This window comes from Trichoplusia ni (genome assembly GCF_003590095.1).
Source record: "Trichoplusia ni isolate ovarian cell line Hi5 chromosome 12 unlocalized genomic scaffold, tn1 tig00003383_group11, whole genome shotgun sequence".
In the NCBI taxonomy this organism is placed as follows: Eukaryota; Metazoa; Arthropoda; class Insecta; order Lepidoptera; family Noctuidae; genus Trichoplusia; species Trichoplusia ni.
This window is the reverse complement of record NW_020799699.1, coordinates 1-17,157: the sequence shown is the minus strand read 5'-3', so window position 1 is coordinate 17,157 and position 17,157 is coordinate 1. Positions and strand designations below refer to the sequence as shown.

The 17,157-nt window shown below is 34.7% G+C and overlaps 1 protein-coding gene and 1 pseudogene across 1 annotated transcript; both read left to right on the top strand.

The window, feature by feature from the left end:
- Positions 1 to 5,832: 5,832 nt before the first annotated feature.
- Positions 5,833 to 7,796, top strand: LOC113506362 (larval cuticle protein A3A-like). The gene is made up of 3 exons (XM_026889208.1): positions 5,833 to 6,227; positions 6,607 to 6,850; positions 7,103 to 7,796. Exons 1-3 carry the CDS (start codon positions 6,222 to 6,224, stop codon positions 7,300 to 7,302), a joined length of 450 nt encoding a protein of 149 aa, XP_026745009.1. The 5' UTR covers positions 5,833 to 6,221; the 3' UTR covers positions 7,303 to 7,796.
- A 6,565-nt stretch (positions 7,797 to 14,361) lies between these two features.
- LOC113506361 lies at positions 14,362 to 14,897 on the top strand (annotated as a pseudogene).
- The last annotated feature ends 2,260 nt before the right edge of the window (positions 14,898 to 17,157 follow it).

Below are 17,157 nucleotides of genomic sequence, written 5' to 3'. Positions count from 1 at the left end.
TTGGAAAAATGAGTTTAGTTATCACAGCATTATGAACTTATTTCATGTTAATGTTTTTTTTAAGCCTGAGAAAGGCTTTATATTGATGAACGCGACTATACAGGGAAGTATTTAAACATGTATTATGAGTATAACGACTGTCAGCTGTTTGAAATGAAGTCGCATAACGTCTGCTTACTCAAATTTGACCATTTCAGTTTTTAATAAGTACGAATATTATGAAATAATATGTAATTATTTGTTTGATCTTTCTCGTAAAAGTTAAATAGTAAGTAATATAATACATATCAGTATTAAATTTATAGATTTTTTTATTAAAGCAAAAAGTCCTTAAAAAGCAGCTAAAAACCTAATTTTAGCTCAAAAAACATATTCTAGACTCAATATAAAGTGCTAACAGACACAAAAATCAAACACACCAGTCATATCTACTTGTGTAATAACATTGCAGCTAAAATTACCCATATTACGACGTAATAGCTGAAATGAGGTAACTTCAACAAATCTAGTAGCCGTGATAAACAGTGCTATTTATTTTCAAAATACACTGTTTTTGCATCGCACACGATTGGTATCGATATTGTTCGTGTCTCTTCCACCATTTATGTTGCGGTTATAGTTTGAAAATTTACTTCAAAAGTCGGACTAGTGATAATGAGTGCTTCATTAAGACAGGCTTAAGAAAACTGTAACTGTTGCTTAATTTAATTTTTTATTTTAGTATTTTTAAAGTGGTAATACAAATAAGCATCTGTGATTTAAAATGTGTAGCTGTAAAGATTTATGAGATACATCCCGGTGACGGATGGACAGACAGAAAGCGGATTGTGAATAGAGTTCCGTAACTCGTAAAGATAATATAATTCATTAAATTGTTTTTATGAGAAGTAGTTTCATTGGAATGAAACTGAAACAAAGCAAAAGTCTTATTTACAAAAAAAAAATCTTTTTACATTTCAACATTCCAAAAAATTAAATTGGCTCTACATGGACTCTACAATCCAGTCAACATCCAATCACCCTAAAACCATACTTTCACAGTGACACATAAATAAATAACCATTTAATATCCATCACAGTTGTGTAGCGATAATGCCACCATACATACATACACACAAACACCATACAACACTATGGAACATACAAACGTCGATCGTAGTTAAGATTAGAGGTAATTGTAGCGACCTGGTTAAAAAATATTACCTTCCTATGTATTTTATATAGAATTGTACTTATATACCTACTAACACTGATTATTTACCTTTTTATGGTAGATTGTTGTTATAATGGATATTGAAAATGTTTTTAAAATATTTCTTATTTAATTAAGTAATTATTTTGTTTTATTTTTGAGCTTCTACTCGTAGTAGCCATTTATCTTGTCGTGTTATCACGAAAATGCTATGAAATTATGCATCGTATTAAAAATTGTTGAGTTTTACGAAGAGATAACATGAAACTTGATTTTATTATTTATAATTGTTGGTTAAAGATATGATCGTTGTAAATCTACAACAGGTAAACTTTAAGATAATCAAGAATGTTACCATTCATGGTAATTTGCGACAGCGTTCTCGCTTGGCCCCCCACTAAAGGGAGCAAGGAACCATTCCAGTGGTTTTAGTCGGTAGGAGTCAGCACACCCCTTGGCCTTCCCCAGGGCGAAGGAAGGACATGAGGATATCCACTCTATAAAAAAACAAAAAGTATGTGTTACCACAGGGCCCCAATTCTGCTTACAATGGCCGATGAATGAATGTAAAGTGGACACTTTTCGGTATTCTCAAAGCATTTATCTAATAAAATCATTGAATATTCGTTGTATTGATTGTGAGTTTTCTTCCCCATTAGTTGAGGCCGAGGTAACTATTTTATGTTTGTAAAATCATATTCAAAAAGTTTCTGGTCTGTGTTACATTTAACAGAAGTGTAGACGCTTTTCTACTGCTTAAAAAAAAAACACAAATTAAAAAAAAAGATTCAATTCTTTCCATTCTATCTAAGTAATGTACCAACTTACAAACCAATATTAACAGTCTATTCTAGACCAGTTAATAACACCAACAAATCTAGGTAACCGATAGAAGGTCAACTTATAATGGACTTCAACAGAACTCTATAATACCTATCATTATCAATACTTAGCAATCTATCCACTCAATTAAATAGGAACTGAGAAATGGGTATAAACAAAAAATCTGTGTAAAACCTCTTTGGTCTGATTCGTAATATCATTTTGAAAAAGTTGTACAATCAATTTCGACTACTACCTGATTATTGCTCAAAGTTTTGCTATACAGGAAGAGGCCTGTCTCCAGTTAATATTTATACGCTAGTAGTAATTATTTTATTAGGTACGTAAATAATATAAAAGTTACCGCGACCCTTGAGTTTGTTCTTCTCGTGTGAGGAAAGCATTGTCAAAAAAAGTAACGATTTATATTACTTGCAGATTAATTATTTCGTTTCATTTATATAGAGCAGCATTCTAGTGTAGAGCAATATCACAGAATCATTTATTATTATTTCAAATCAAAAAATTACACTGTGGAAAAAATACTAAAATATTTTTCTATTCTTTAATTTATCTCAATAGCTAGACAAGAGTCCGCGGGCACTTACAAATCATTTCGAATGCCAGAAGACATTCTTATATCTTATCGCGTTCACAAAGCCAGTAGGACTATTATACCAATTATATAAATTATTATAATGCTCAGATAGTTTCGTAACATTATAATATCTACCTGTTTTGCTTCGGGTTTGAATTCTGTGTAATCATTAACTTGTATTAGTCGAATTGATCGTATTAGTGAATCGATTTCGTGAAATGGATTTAAAATTCTATTTAAATAATACATAGATATAATGGTACTGTCCTTGTATTTTAAATTTCTAACTAAAAGGAATTAAGTGTTCTTTAGATGTCTATGAAAATAATAATTAAGTGTTTGGTTATTGTAACATTAGCTAATCAGCTGAAAAAGATCTATTTAGATACGAACCTTTCGATTTTGTTTTAAATTCGATTCTTTCAAGATGAATGAATGCTTCCTGCATTCATTCATTTCAATTTGGAACGGCACATTATTACGAGTCATTATTTTTCCCAATGTTCCCAAAACAGCTTCAAGTTAAGCTTTGTTTCAAATTATAACTTTGAAATTATTTATTTTATAGGCAGCTTAAATTCCCACTGCTAGGCGTAGTCCCCCCCCCTCGACTTCTTTATACAAACTTCTCTATCTATTGCAGTTTCTGTCCTGCTCCACCTCGCATATCTGACAATATCATCCCACCACTTTCTCCGGCAACGACTTCGACGACGATGTCCATCCTTCAAAATCCAGTGGTTGACAATCTTTGGTCATCGATCAGATTGCATTCGTGACCACCCCTTGGGAATAAACTCATTACATATTTAAGTTGCTCCTAAGAAACCTAGACCACAAAACAAGAATACCCTTTAAAAACAAAAAGTAATAACAAGTTTATGTAACGAGTGATCTATCATTGTTAAACACATGCTGAGTCTACACCTGGTAACCTATACATGATACAGTACTTAACCTTTCTATTCTCTAGACGTCTAAGGCTTTGCAATAATCAACCTTATTGTCAATAATAATAAAGAATTTAGTTTCAGATTGATATTTTTAGGGTTTCTTAACCAAAGTACTGAGGGTCTGATTGCTGTTCATCCATCTCTTATCAGGCTGTATGATTACAGTTAATGCATCACTTGCACGGATAGCCGAGTAATTAGGACGTCACCGTGCTATGCGCGATGTGTCGCGGGATTCCCGTGTAAGACAAACATTTGTGTGATTCACGAATACTTGTCCTGAGTCTGGGTGTCTTTGTGTATGTGACTTGAATGTTTGTGAAAGCCCACACAAAAATTACATTTCTTAATGCGGGAGTCCTTTTTTATCAAAAAAAGGACTGGCTGCTTTAACAACAATAGATAATAAAAATCTTATTTTAAACAACTCTTAGTATGGTCATAAATTTAATACGTGATCAATTTTTCTTTAGCCAATTGCACGAAATCTAACGCGCACTTGGTCAGTATTTTTCCATTGCAGTTGGTTTACAAAAGGCGTCTGATATTAAGTGTAGTCGCTTGTCCTAAGTCATTTGACAGCTGTTTTTTGTATTCAAGATATAATGTCTCTTTTAAAACATTAAAATAAAGAATTGCATCAATAAGAATTGTGGCCCGAAGGCATGAATTCAAGATAGTAACTATTTAACTTTGTCATTATTACTTTGCCTATTTACGTAAAAGAAATGTTTTATAAGTTTTTGTTAGAAATAAATTGAGTCATTTCAAATGCCTTTTAATGGCAGAATAGCAATCAATAAGAGCGGCAGTAGATGTAAAAGTTAACCTGTAAGAAAAGAGGTTATGTGTACGATTATCTATCCCAGTCGTGGGCACAGGCTCCACTAGGTACTGCAATTTTGAATTTGCGATTCAGGTTCGAAATCAAGGTAAGTTTCCTCGCTGTCTCCTGTAATAATATGACTTGTTTTTTGGGTTTCATACAAAAAATCTTATAAAATCGACCCTATTATTAAGGTTTTTATGTCAGTTCGTTTGTCAGTGACCAGGCTAAATCTCATTAAATTTCACCAAAGACGTGTCTGTTACTCCCTATTAAATTCAAGGTTAAACAGCGGTTGATACAGTCAAAAAATGTATTACGTCTAGAATATCTGTACCTACAGAATTGACGGATTAACAAAATTATTCAGGACAGCAGATCCATAAAACTTTAAATCACTCATTACATTATATCTATAAAAACAGTAACAAAAATGTTTATCTTTCTTGGACAACAACAATCATCATCATCATCGTCCTAACCTTTTTCCCAACTATGTTTGGGTCGGCTTCCAGTCTAACCGCATAGCAATGATGAATAAAATATTATCATAGTTTAACATACGTATATCATATAACAGAAAACTAAAGCCTCAATTAAAACGATCTTTGACGAAGCTTTCCGACAAAACACGAAGTTTCCCGATCGCAAATGTTTTAATAATCTCTCGAATCAAAGTAATTGTTTTATGACATCATAGTCGTATGTAAATCATTGTTATGAATAGACGAACACCTAGGAACAATGGCGTATTTATTATGAGTACAAAAACAACGCCTGCAATTAACCGAGCTGGTTTTATTTTTAACTTACCGCTATGCGTTGGCCGTGTAAATGGTTCCGTTGATATTGTAGAGTCCCTTGTTTTGGTTCAGTGAAGTTCTGTAAATAAACATTTTTCAGAAAAAGTTTATTATTTTAATCATTATCAAAGAGGCTTGTCAACCAATTTTCTCTATGTCGAATCTGTCTGTTTGAATTTTGGTCGAAAAAAAAAAGCCTGTAATTACTGAATTGCTGATAAAAGCTTAGGTAAAATTAAGTACATATATATAGATTGATATAAAGTATAATTGATATAAATTTACATTTTTAAAACTATGTCAATATAAAATAAAAAATATACATTATTTACAAAGAATCAAAAAAGTCATCTTCATCCCTGCCAATGTCGGGAAACGTGCCCAGAAGGCTGGCTGCATTGTCACGTTGTATGGAAATGCTAATTCTTTGGGCAAAATATAAACCAGCCTTCTGATCATGGGTAGAGTCGACCAAACGCTTTGCGAGAACTCGTGCACCTGGTCCCCATGTCCCGAACGTTTCGAACCCAAACGGCTGAAAAATATAATTACCAACAAGGTTATTATATATAGTACCTGTCCTATCGTCAACCAATATCTTTCAGTATGTTTAGTGTATAAATTGCTGAAAGTTTAAGTGCAGTCCATGGTTGGAAAGGAATGACAGAAAAAATGTCCCGCTGAAAACAGTATACACTGCTAAGATATACGCTTATTTATTTGGGTTTTCAATATAGGTACTTTAATTATTCAGTGAGAATATTCATTTAGCTATAGAAAAGTCTATGAAGCTTTTACGCGTAATTTTACGGTATATTTTTAGACATCCAAGGCAGTTTATTAGTTTCAAATAATAGTTATTAATCGGACCGGTTCGGTAAAGGGTATAGGGTCGACCGTGACAGATCAAACGTTTTTCTAGGCGGGTGCATTAAGCAGTTCAAATGCGCATGCGTATAAAAGCTGCGTGTGCGCACCCCTCAGCGTCACATTGAGTCAGAGCGCCCACCGAAGGTACTCAAGCAACATGAAGGTATGGTACCTACATCAAATATTATAGTTGTCTTTTCAAATATTTAGATATTAAGTTATTATTATAGTTCAGTATCTAGATACCTGAGAAGTTAAGCTTTTTAAGGAGCTTTTTCTTTTTGATTCCTTTCCAATGCTGAAAATGGTAGCCCTGGTGAAAAGGGAACATGTAAAAGTATCTGAAGCAATTATTTAACTCATATAATTATGATATCTCATTCTGCGCCTATGGTTCTGACTTAAATAGAGGGCTACATTAGACAAGGCTATATTTTTTTGGAAGAATAATTTGATCCTGAAAATTTAGTATAGATTAAAGAATAGATCTAAATATTACTTGCTCTTAGTTTTCATTCATAATAAAATCTACGTGTTTACAGGTCATAATCGTAGCTGCTATCCTGGCGATGTGCGGGGGAGCGATTGCAGGTCTGCTTCCAGTGGCTGCGCCATACGGTTACCCCCGTCCCCTGGGTTACGCTGCTCCGGCGGTCGCTGTGGCGAGACCAGCGTACGCTGCTCCCTTAGCCGTAGGCCACGCCGTCGCTAAGGTCGCCCCAGTCGATGAGTACGATCCCAACCCTCAGTACTCCTATGCTTATGACATTCAGGATGCTCTTACCGGTAAGTAAAGCACTTTAAATATTTTTTTTTCTGTAAATAAAATGGTAAGGTAAATATTTAGTTAAAAAAATTGCATTCAATTTCGTTGCGTAATAAATGTATAATAATTTTACATCACAAGCCTAACAAAGCACCATTTCAACAGCTAATGCAAAACAAAAAAACTGTGTCACAAATCATCATGTTTCTTGCTAACTAATGTACAGCACAATGTCTTATAAATAATTGACTAAATAATACACAATTCCACAGGCGACTCAAAGAACCAGCAAGAAACTCGTTCTGGAGACGTCGTCCAGGGTTCATACTCCTTGGTAGAGCCCGACGGCACCCGTCGTACCGTTGAGTACACCGCTGACCCCCACAACGGCTTCAACGCCGTCGTGCACAGAGAGCCGGCCGGAGCTGCCGTCGTCAAGGCAGTAGCTCCCGCTCACGCCTACTACCACTAGTCCCAACAAACCTTCGCTTGCTTAGTACGATCCAGTTTAATCTGCTTTTCCAAACATCTTATAATGTGACTGTTGTCCCTGTTTATCCTTAAAGATCATGAAGGTAGTGCAACCGTATGCGACCTATTTTGTTGACATGAACCATGTTATATTATTCGGTAGTCAAATCAAAGCTTCTTTGCCTGTCTATATGTTTCGCTAATACTAAGTGTTCGCAATAGAGGTAATTCATTAAGTTTCGATGTGAGCTGTATTTTGTCTGTTAGGCGAGGTTTATGTTGCACATTGTAACATACTCATGTCTTTCATACTAAACGGTTGTACTAATTATGTAGGGCAACAGGATCTACGAAGCAATAACTGGTCTAGATCTGTCTAAGCGAGCATGAGCTCGTCATAGTGACCTGAACCGTAAACGTTAATGTTTATTTATGCTTATGTAGTGTATTGTTAATTGAAGTGTTAAAGCTGAGGTAATAAATAAGAGGAATCTACACCTTGTTTAATTTTACGAATTATTTTTGTTCAATTGCCAGCTTTTGCCCCAAGGCCCATCCGATACAAACCGAAAATGAACCCACGGGAACATAAAATCGGAATAAAACTATATTTTGTGTTAATCCAGGTTATAACCTATCTGTTTGCCAAATTTCATCTAAATCCGTTTAGCAGTTTTTGAAAGAGGAATAAACATCCATACCTACATCTATACACACAAACTATCAGGTTTATAATATAAGTAGGATTTTGTCAATAATGAGGGTAATAATATGACTCTATAGCTGCATTTATTGTAAGTGAACCACTTACGATTGTTAAATAATGACATACGTGAATGTGTGTCAGCCGCGCCCGACTATTATACTCGTATGCGCGGGCGCAACGCGTTGTAACATACAGAACTTGACGTTAGCCTGACACTCAGCTGTTTCTCAATCTAGTTCGAAACCCAACTTGAATTAGCTTTGACCTGGCACCATGTTGGTCTAGTTCTAGTAAATGTCAATCTTAAAACTAGTCTATCAGTTACCAAGGCAAGCAAATGGCCTTTCTTTTCTAAAAATAATTTCACCTTCGCAGTAAATGTTAATTTTAATAGATTTAAAGATTGCCACATTTGGCTTACACCTTTCTACAATTAAACATTAATTATTACGAGAAGTTAATTTGGTTAGATGCGGATACTTACATACTCATTTATGTTTTATAGAGAGGCAAAATAACAAAAGAATAATTATCTGCTTACCAAATAAAACTTGCTTCTTCTTACGCCATAAAAGGATTCTGCGCGTTGATGTTTTTTGTATGGAATCAAATAAGTTTGCGATAGGCCTTAGTAACTATTTTTTATCGATTTCGTTTTCCTTATGCAATAAAATTTTATGTTTTATGATAATTTACTTTAGTAAGGTAATTAAGTAGAGCTGCCTGAAAGTCACACGATAGACATATGTACATACGTAGCTACAGATTGTACACAGCACCCAAACACCGGCCCTTCACTATTTCCCAGTGCATAAGGATTGCTAGAAAGTGAAATACAATCAGTGTTACAGTAAGTGCAAAATATCCGAGAGCCTACCACCTTAATTGTAGTAAGCCCGTAAGTAAGCGATACACCGCTCTACTCGTGTAGATCGCCGCCTCTCCCACACCTACGATAACATCGTTTACAAACTAAACAATCATCATCTGTGTCATCGTTCGTATATTATTTTCACTTTCTATCCTTTTTTCCCAACTACATATGTTAGGATCGGTAGCCAACCTCTATAGTTTCTTTCAAATACCTAACGGCTCTACAATGTATTAAAAGCTTACAAATAAAATATATATAAAATTTTGACGACTTCCGTGGTCGAGTGGCGTACGCACCGATTTCAAGGTGTCGCTAGCTCTGAGGTCCCGGGTTCGATCCCCGGTCGGGTCAATGTAAAAATTCACATTTCTACATTGTCTCGAGTCTGGGTGTTTGTGGTACCTTCGTTGTATCTGAATTCCATAACACAAGTGCTTTAGCAACTTACTTTGGGTTTAGAACAATGTATGTGATGTTGTCCGCATTTATTTAAAATCCACAAAAATAGGAGAAATGAAAAACATACTTTATACTAAGTAAGTAAGCATTAGGCATCTAATGAAACTCTATGCCGAATATATAAGGAACATATATCAATCTGGCCTTCAAAACCCATGTTAGTTAGTAATTCAGTATCCTTTGGTTTGACTGGTTGTCAGAATAACAATCTACGTATTATATTAATTAAAAAAAACTTCCAGGTGCGTGCCCTTGCCGCTCGAGTGGGTTGCGCCATATCCTTACGTTATGATCTCGTAATTAAATAAATTAAACAAAGATGAAACAAACTTCTTATCCAATCGAGGGTTATTACTTTTAAAAATATTTTATTTTACACTAGTTTATATATTAAAAGGGAAAGTGCCTTAAGCGTGTTTTCAATTAAGTAGAAGTCACTTCTAAAATGTTATCTATGCATAGTACCTATACATATACATAATCTTTGATTACTTCTTATACATAGGAGCTCACGTAGTATATAATAAAAAAACAACAGAATTAACAGAAACCTATACGAAATAGACGTTAAGACATAGAGAAGTACATGTTACATCAAAGGTAGAGATGTAGAGACTTAATCAAGTTTAAATTTCCTTGTTTCATAGTCATCTATTACAAAATACTGTTGAAGTAAGTGTTATTTGGCTTTGACGTTTTCATCAAAACTAGAGTCTAGAACGTGTTCCTTTTAAGGAGATACTTAGCGCTATTTATATCTTGATTACTTAAAACTTTAATCATAATTACTATAAAAACTTGTGTCACTTGACCAGCACTCGGTACGCACTATGCAGGTTCTAGTGATCTAATACTTTGTTACAGGATATTAACTTCCCTCACAAATCGACTTCCATAACTCCAAGTGAGAAAACATTTATTAGTTTTAAATGAATGTTGTAATGTATTACTGAAAAAGAAATAACATGACAGCTGGAGCATTGACCTCGAGACACTTATGATTATTCCGAGCATAAAGATCAAATTTGTACAATGATTTGACACACAAAAATAAAGAGGACATTTTTATTAAAAATGTTTACAAACAAGACTAAGGTGAAACAGAAACAAGACAAGAATAAGGTTCCAATGCTGCAATGGAGCAATTGCCATTTGTGATGAGATCATATGAGTAGAGTGAATATCTGGTTTTATACTTTAGGATCCTGACTTGTATTATACATATTATGCTATGCTATGATGCTAAAATATAATAAAAATACACTTCCTTACGTTACATTACATTTAATCGAAATATTCAAGACCACTGCACTTGCCTATCGCAGCTGATTTGTCAAGTGTAAAATAAACACATTTACAAACATTTATTTTTGGAAAATATAATTTTAAAAATACGAAGGAAACGGGTATCGTATTTAAAGATAACATTAAGTGCTTAAACCAATGTCAATGGTAGATCGCCTGGCCGTGATAGCGTACAGAACGAAATGACAATAAAACCGTGTCCGGAAATACTGTACTCAATGCCTAGGATTGTTGTCATAAAACTCATTAAGTAGATAAACGCAAGCTGTTATTAGTATGTACATATACTTCTCAAGAAGGAGTCTGAGTCAATTACAATTTACTATGTTGTTTCAAATTCGAAACTGATTGAATGACTGCCTTTTTCTTCAATAATGTCTTAACTTACGTTTAATTTTCTTCATCAATACAATGATTTACATATTTTTTTGTACCTTAAGAACCGTTAACAAATGCGTTCTCATGTAACTGTGCGTTTCCATTACTAAAATTACGTTGCAGCTCATAATTCTAAGTGTATTCTCAGCACTGTCACTGTTATTGAGAAATAATTTAATTCTAGTAATATCCTCGTTACTAAATTTTGTTATGTAATCCTGTCACCGCTCAGGCGCACATAATGCGATAATATCGAAGACTATGAAAGTGTAGTATTACTAGTAGAGATCTGTTCTGCAGCCATTTTGTAGTCCAAAACGTATCTACTCAAAATACTGGTCGTTTCATAAATCTTTTATGATCTTCATTCAATAAAAAATAAGGGTATTCAAAATTGCATGTATACAATGGCAGCGGATCAGCTGAATAAAAAATTGTTGCAAACATGAACTACTTAGATCTTTCTACAAAGCTCAAGACTTTTGAAAAGTAATGGCTTAATACTTCAGTAAGGAGTGGACGTAGAAGCTATACTAATATATAAAGCTGAAGAGTTTGTTTGTTTGTTTGAACGCGCTAATATCAGGAACTACTGGTCCAAATTGAAAAAATCTTTTTATGTTGAATAGACCATTCATCGAGGAAGGCTTTAGGCTATAAACCATCACGCTGCGACTAATAGGAGCGAAGATACAATGGAAAATGTGAAAAAAAAACTGGGCAGGTATAAATCATAACTTATATCTTATACCCACGGTGACTAAATCGCGGGCAACAGCTAGTGTAGAATAAAGGATATTGAGAATTACAGTTATGGAAGCAGAAATGCTTACGATAAACACGATATTTGAATTCAGCCGCTTACGACAAATAAAATAATCAGATACGGATGTATTTAGGTTAGAAAAGGACAAATAAAGAAAACTATAACAATGGTTACGAAATCCCAATTAATAGTAAATCAATCACGTGATTCATAACCTAAAGTAAAAATTGCTTTCTTAACTTAATTCGATATTACTTTAAAAATATATTATAAAGTTTCCAAGTAGGATATATGAAAAAGTCCAACAATAATCTCTCAATAATCATCTTTGCTTGTTTGTTGTTGTGTGTTGTTGAATGTTTACCAACGACATTAAGTTATCATTGATCATACGTAGGTGTGTATATAGTAGGTGTCTAGATGTATATAAGACAATACTTTGTATGTAAATATAATTGATAGAGTTATACCTATAGTGAAAGTAAGGTCGAGCACGTTACGGATCTAGACGGACACAGTTGTTGTTTATTACTATATACTATTATATTTATTACTATGTATATTTTATTCTAGGTTTTGGCTGTACAAAAAAATATATCGTAGGTTCTTATAAGTACATCGATATTTATTTTTTGTTGTTGGAGGTACACCCTTTTGTCAGAGTTTAAGAGAAGTCTAAGCGGTCTTGTAGACCTCTGACGTGCATTTATTTAGCTGTAAGAAATGTAACCCTTTTTATTTTCGTTTTCGCGGGTAATCCTTATGGACCCACCTCCTAGGTCGAGGAGACGGGTAGTATCAGCCTTACTGACTAAACCAGAACCGCCGGCCAACGTCTCGCGCATTTGGTCAATGTGTGGCATAAACAATAATATGCTCCAAAAAAATGAACTTTCGTTAAACACAGGCCGGAGTTTAACTCGTAGATATCTAATAGAACTTATTTTACCTGTATTAGCTCTGTATTGATTGAAACCAGGAAAGACTCGAAAATGTAAACTATTAAATAAAAATGAATAATTTTTTTAACATCATTCACTAACAATAAAAAATACCTCGTTAACTAAGTAGATAATAAACGGTTGTTATAAAAGTGCTCTTAATTTGAAAACAAGAGCAATTATTTTAATTAGTCCGCGTACGTTAGTTTATAAAGTACATAGACCGTGTATTAACTCATACACCTTGAGTCCATTACATATTACTTACTCATATCTGAGTACAGATGATTAATGAATTCGTGCACAGTTGAGATATATCTTATGCTGTTTAAATCAAATCATTTGTTTATATAAGCGATTTTGGATAAACGTCCGTGGCCTCAAGGGATAGATCATCAATTAAATGATTGATTACATAAACTTTTTAGTAGTTTCATTGAAATCGTCTTAACTGAAGTAGCGAGGGTATTCAATGAACAGCCAACACTTGTTGCAAGCTTTATGTAAAGAGTTTTTATCTCGAAATTCACAGTCTCATAGAAATACTTTATTTTACTCTGATGGTATTAATGGCCTCCAGAACGTTCGAAAAATAAAAAAAGACAACGTTTTGAATTTCAGGTCTGTAAACCAGTCTATAATAAAATTGTGAGGTAATGTTTGTAATAAAACTAATAATTTTTACGCTGCAGTGATTTTGTTTAGAATTTATTATTTATACGAATGTCGTAATATTAAAATAAGAATGCTAATAAATGCATCGCAGAAACCTGAAAAATAATTTCAATTGTAATAATAAGGTGTCTACGTATACCACTTGCATGTTGCTTTGCAAGCATGTAATTTAATCAAAAAATGATGTACTTGTTGGTTTTAAAGGCTCCAAAGGTTTTGAAGCTCCAGTTCAAGAATAATTTTGATGAAAAAGGTAATTAAGCAAAATTATTATTTCTCTTAAGCCTTGCTAACAGAATTTCCGATAAATTACCTTTTCATATCGCCTATTTGTACGGAACTCTCAGTGCCGAGGGTCCGACTCGCACTTGGCCGGGTTTAATTATACTGCGGACAACCGAATACCTAAGAAACCGAAATTCACTTTCAGATGGTCCTAAATGTATAGATGCTCCATACTTAGCGCATGAGGCTTAGCGGTGACCTAAGAATGTTAGCCTTTTTTAATATTTGGACGAGTCTCACTAACCATTATAAAGTCAAACGACAATTTGTTATAAAATATTTCTTTAAATTCGGTACACGAGTTGCTCTAACATTTCTTCATATGGATTGTTAAACTATTCACTCTGTGAATGCACTCCAATAAAGCGCTGCCGTTAAATTGCATATACTTACTACTAACTTACTAAACAATCGCATAATAGCCCTTACAACGTCCAAACTCGACAGGACAATCCTAAACCGTGAGAATGTACAACGAAAACTTTCATCCCGCTTCTGGGTTCGTAATACGTATTGGTTCAACGTAACAATTAGGTAATATAGCTCTAATTACCAGCGTTAGTCGTAGTCTCGAGCTTCGGTCGCCTGTGCCAATAAGGAACATTCGAGTGAATGCACAGAGTTTCTATAAATACGACCAGCGGCTGCCGCGCGAAGTACTGGTTTACTGTGTACCCTATTGTTGAACGCGTCTGCATCATGTTAAGGGTAATTCTCTTTTTTTTTCTTTGAAATGTTCTTAATTTGTGTTTGTTTACTTCTAGTGTTTTGTTTCACTTTCTTATTGATTTAATTTCGTAAACAAAACCGTGTTTTTATCATTAATCAACGTTGTATGAAATATTTTTTATTCATAACTTTCCAGGTTCTGTTTCTTTGTGCGGTGCCGGCAGCCCTCGGGATCATAGTGCGGATCCACCGCCGTCTCCGAACGACTACAAGTACTCCTATAACATCGAGGACCCGACCACTGGCGACAGCAAGAGCCAGCACGAAGTGAGACAAGGGGACGTCGTCACCGGAGCATACACAGTACTCGGCCCGGACGGGACCAAGCGAACAGTTGAGTACACCGCTGACCCGAAAAACGGTTTCAAAGCTGTCATAAGTGAAGATCCTGGAACTCCACCGGTTGTGACTCAACCTCCAGTCCTTACCACTACAATACGGTTCAGTACCGAGCACCACCACCAGCGCCAACACCGCTGTACACGAGCGTACTGCCCGAACAAAATAACTACGTCGAAGAACAGCCGGCGATATACTTCAACCCTCACAACGAAGTGGAACAGAGGTTGCCTTTCAATGGACATTACTTCATACCAACAAATAAGTATTCAATTAGAAACTAATAGTGTCTTCTATCGTAAATGTTTCTAACTTGTGATATTAAGATAAGTATTATGAGGTCTGTAATAGCATGCTGTGAGTAATGTATTTAATTGTTGCTGTGATTATGTACGGAAAATTATAAATTATGTGAAAAATGTTTGAAGCTTTTGATCGATTTAGATGTGTGTTTGGTTTTGTATGTGTGAGTGTATTTACTGTAAACCAGAGTCACCAAAAACCTTTCTTAAATTGTTTTGATCCTCGCATTCGCCTTGAAACTTTATAGTCGTTGGTACACTCGAAAATGTTGTATGCAATTGTGTAGTAAAATAAAAAATAAAAAACTTTTTGAATAGAATAAAAATAAAAGCAATACAAGGCTGAACGCATATAAAATTATTGTATTTTCTATTGTTTTGTGGCCTTAACATCTAAACGGCGTTTTTATTTATCTCTTTTTATAAGACCTATTATATTACATAAATATATAGGTATAGGTAGATACAAATATAGAGCGCTAGTATAGTGGTGTAACTTCTCGACTAGTTTAGCTTGCTTTTTTTCATTTCGCATTGCTATAGATCGCACTTCAACGATAAGCCCACTCTAAATATACTTAGTAGTTATGTTCTTTAATATTGAGTAATTTAATCACTTTGGGTGCTTCACTCCATTAAGCTCACGATTCACCGAAAAAAAAACACGATTTTTATTATAACTATTGTCTTACAACACAGCATTACTGGAAGATTCGGTCTTTACTCCTTATCATCCCAAAGTTTATGCATTTTTTCAGGAAAGGGACACATTTTCAGCAGAACAACTTGAATTTTTATTCCCGAATGCATTTAGCCGCAAACTGTAGATTATGCATTTAGTAAATGAGCAAGAACTCAAGAACATAATGATATTCAACCTTCTTTCATTCCAACAAATCACGAAATAAGTTTAATTTTTTCAATAAAAGTATAATTTTATTTTGGGCTATTTATATTTTATTTCGGCTTATTGCTTGCTTTCGGTTTCACTGCTGTTTTCAAAGCCCCTTTCTCTTCCGAGACCGCGACTTCTCTATCTTTTGCGAATTCTCTGGATACAGAATTATTTAACTGATTTCAGTTGTAGTTAAAGTTCCGGGGTAGGTAAGTCGGTTCAAGGGCAAGCCGCGGGAAGTGGGTCGGCGCGCGGCGCTCGGCAGCGAGCGGCACGGCCTTACTGTGCTGCAGTGTCGAACGCCACGAAACTAGCGACTATAATGCTGGCCGTAGACCAAGAGCGAAGATAATCAACCGATTTTATTAATTCTTTTATCATTTATCGTAAAATAACTATGGTATACGGTATTTCGTCTCAAAAAAACTATCAAGTTTGGCTCAGTAGTTTTAATTTTAAGTCGTAATTATTTTTATATTCTAAAATTTCATTTAGCTAAATTTCGTTTCTGCATTTGGCGGTCAGCTGCTGCTAGCTTAATTCTAATTTCTTATGCAGTTAATGTACGTAGATACAGCTGCTATACTGAATCATCAATGCGCGCTAAACTAAAAGGCGCTAATTGAAACGAAAAACTACCCTTAGCTAAGTAACATTCAAAAATATATCTATGTCTCTAAATACACATAAAAATGAGAACGACAGTGATTCGACGATTCTTTAGCTTTGCGCTGTTCTTGCGACGCGCGACGTATTGTTAGCTTCGCTCTTAGTAAGCTGAGACGACGAAACTGTTACTAATGCATTACAGAGAGACGCGTGGCTGATGCGTTCTGAACAGACAGACAAATGGACAATGATACACTCGTTACAGATTATCGACTCGTTTTATTTGTTAAGCCCCACTTAATCTCGTCGCAGTTGTGTAATGTTCACATTTTATAGGCATTGATAATTTATGAATCCTCATAAGGGATTCATAGCCATGCACTCTTTGGTAGTCATTAAGTTTCCGTTATGTTCCGTGCTATCTCTTATGTACGTAAACGATAATTTTGCTCTGATTTGTGCTATTTTTTAAGCAGTCTACCTCTCATAAAATGATAAGCAGCCACACGTTATTGTTTCTTTAATTCGAATCGATTCTTTTGGCTTAAGAACACGGACACTCCCAATTTTTTTTTGACGCCAATTTGTCATTC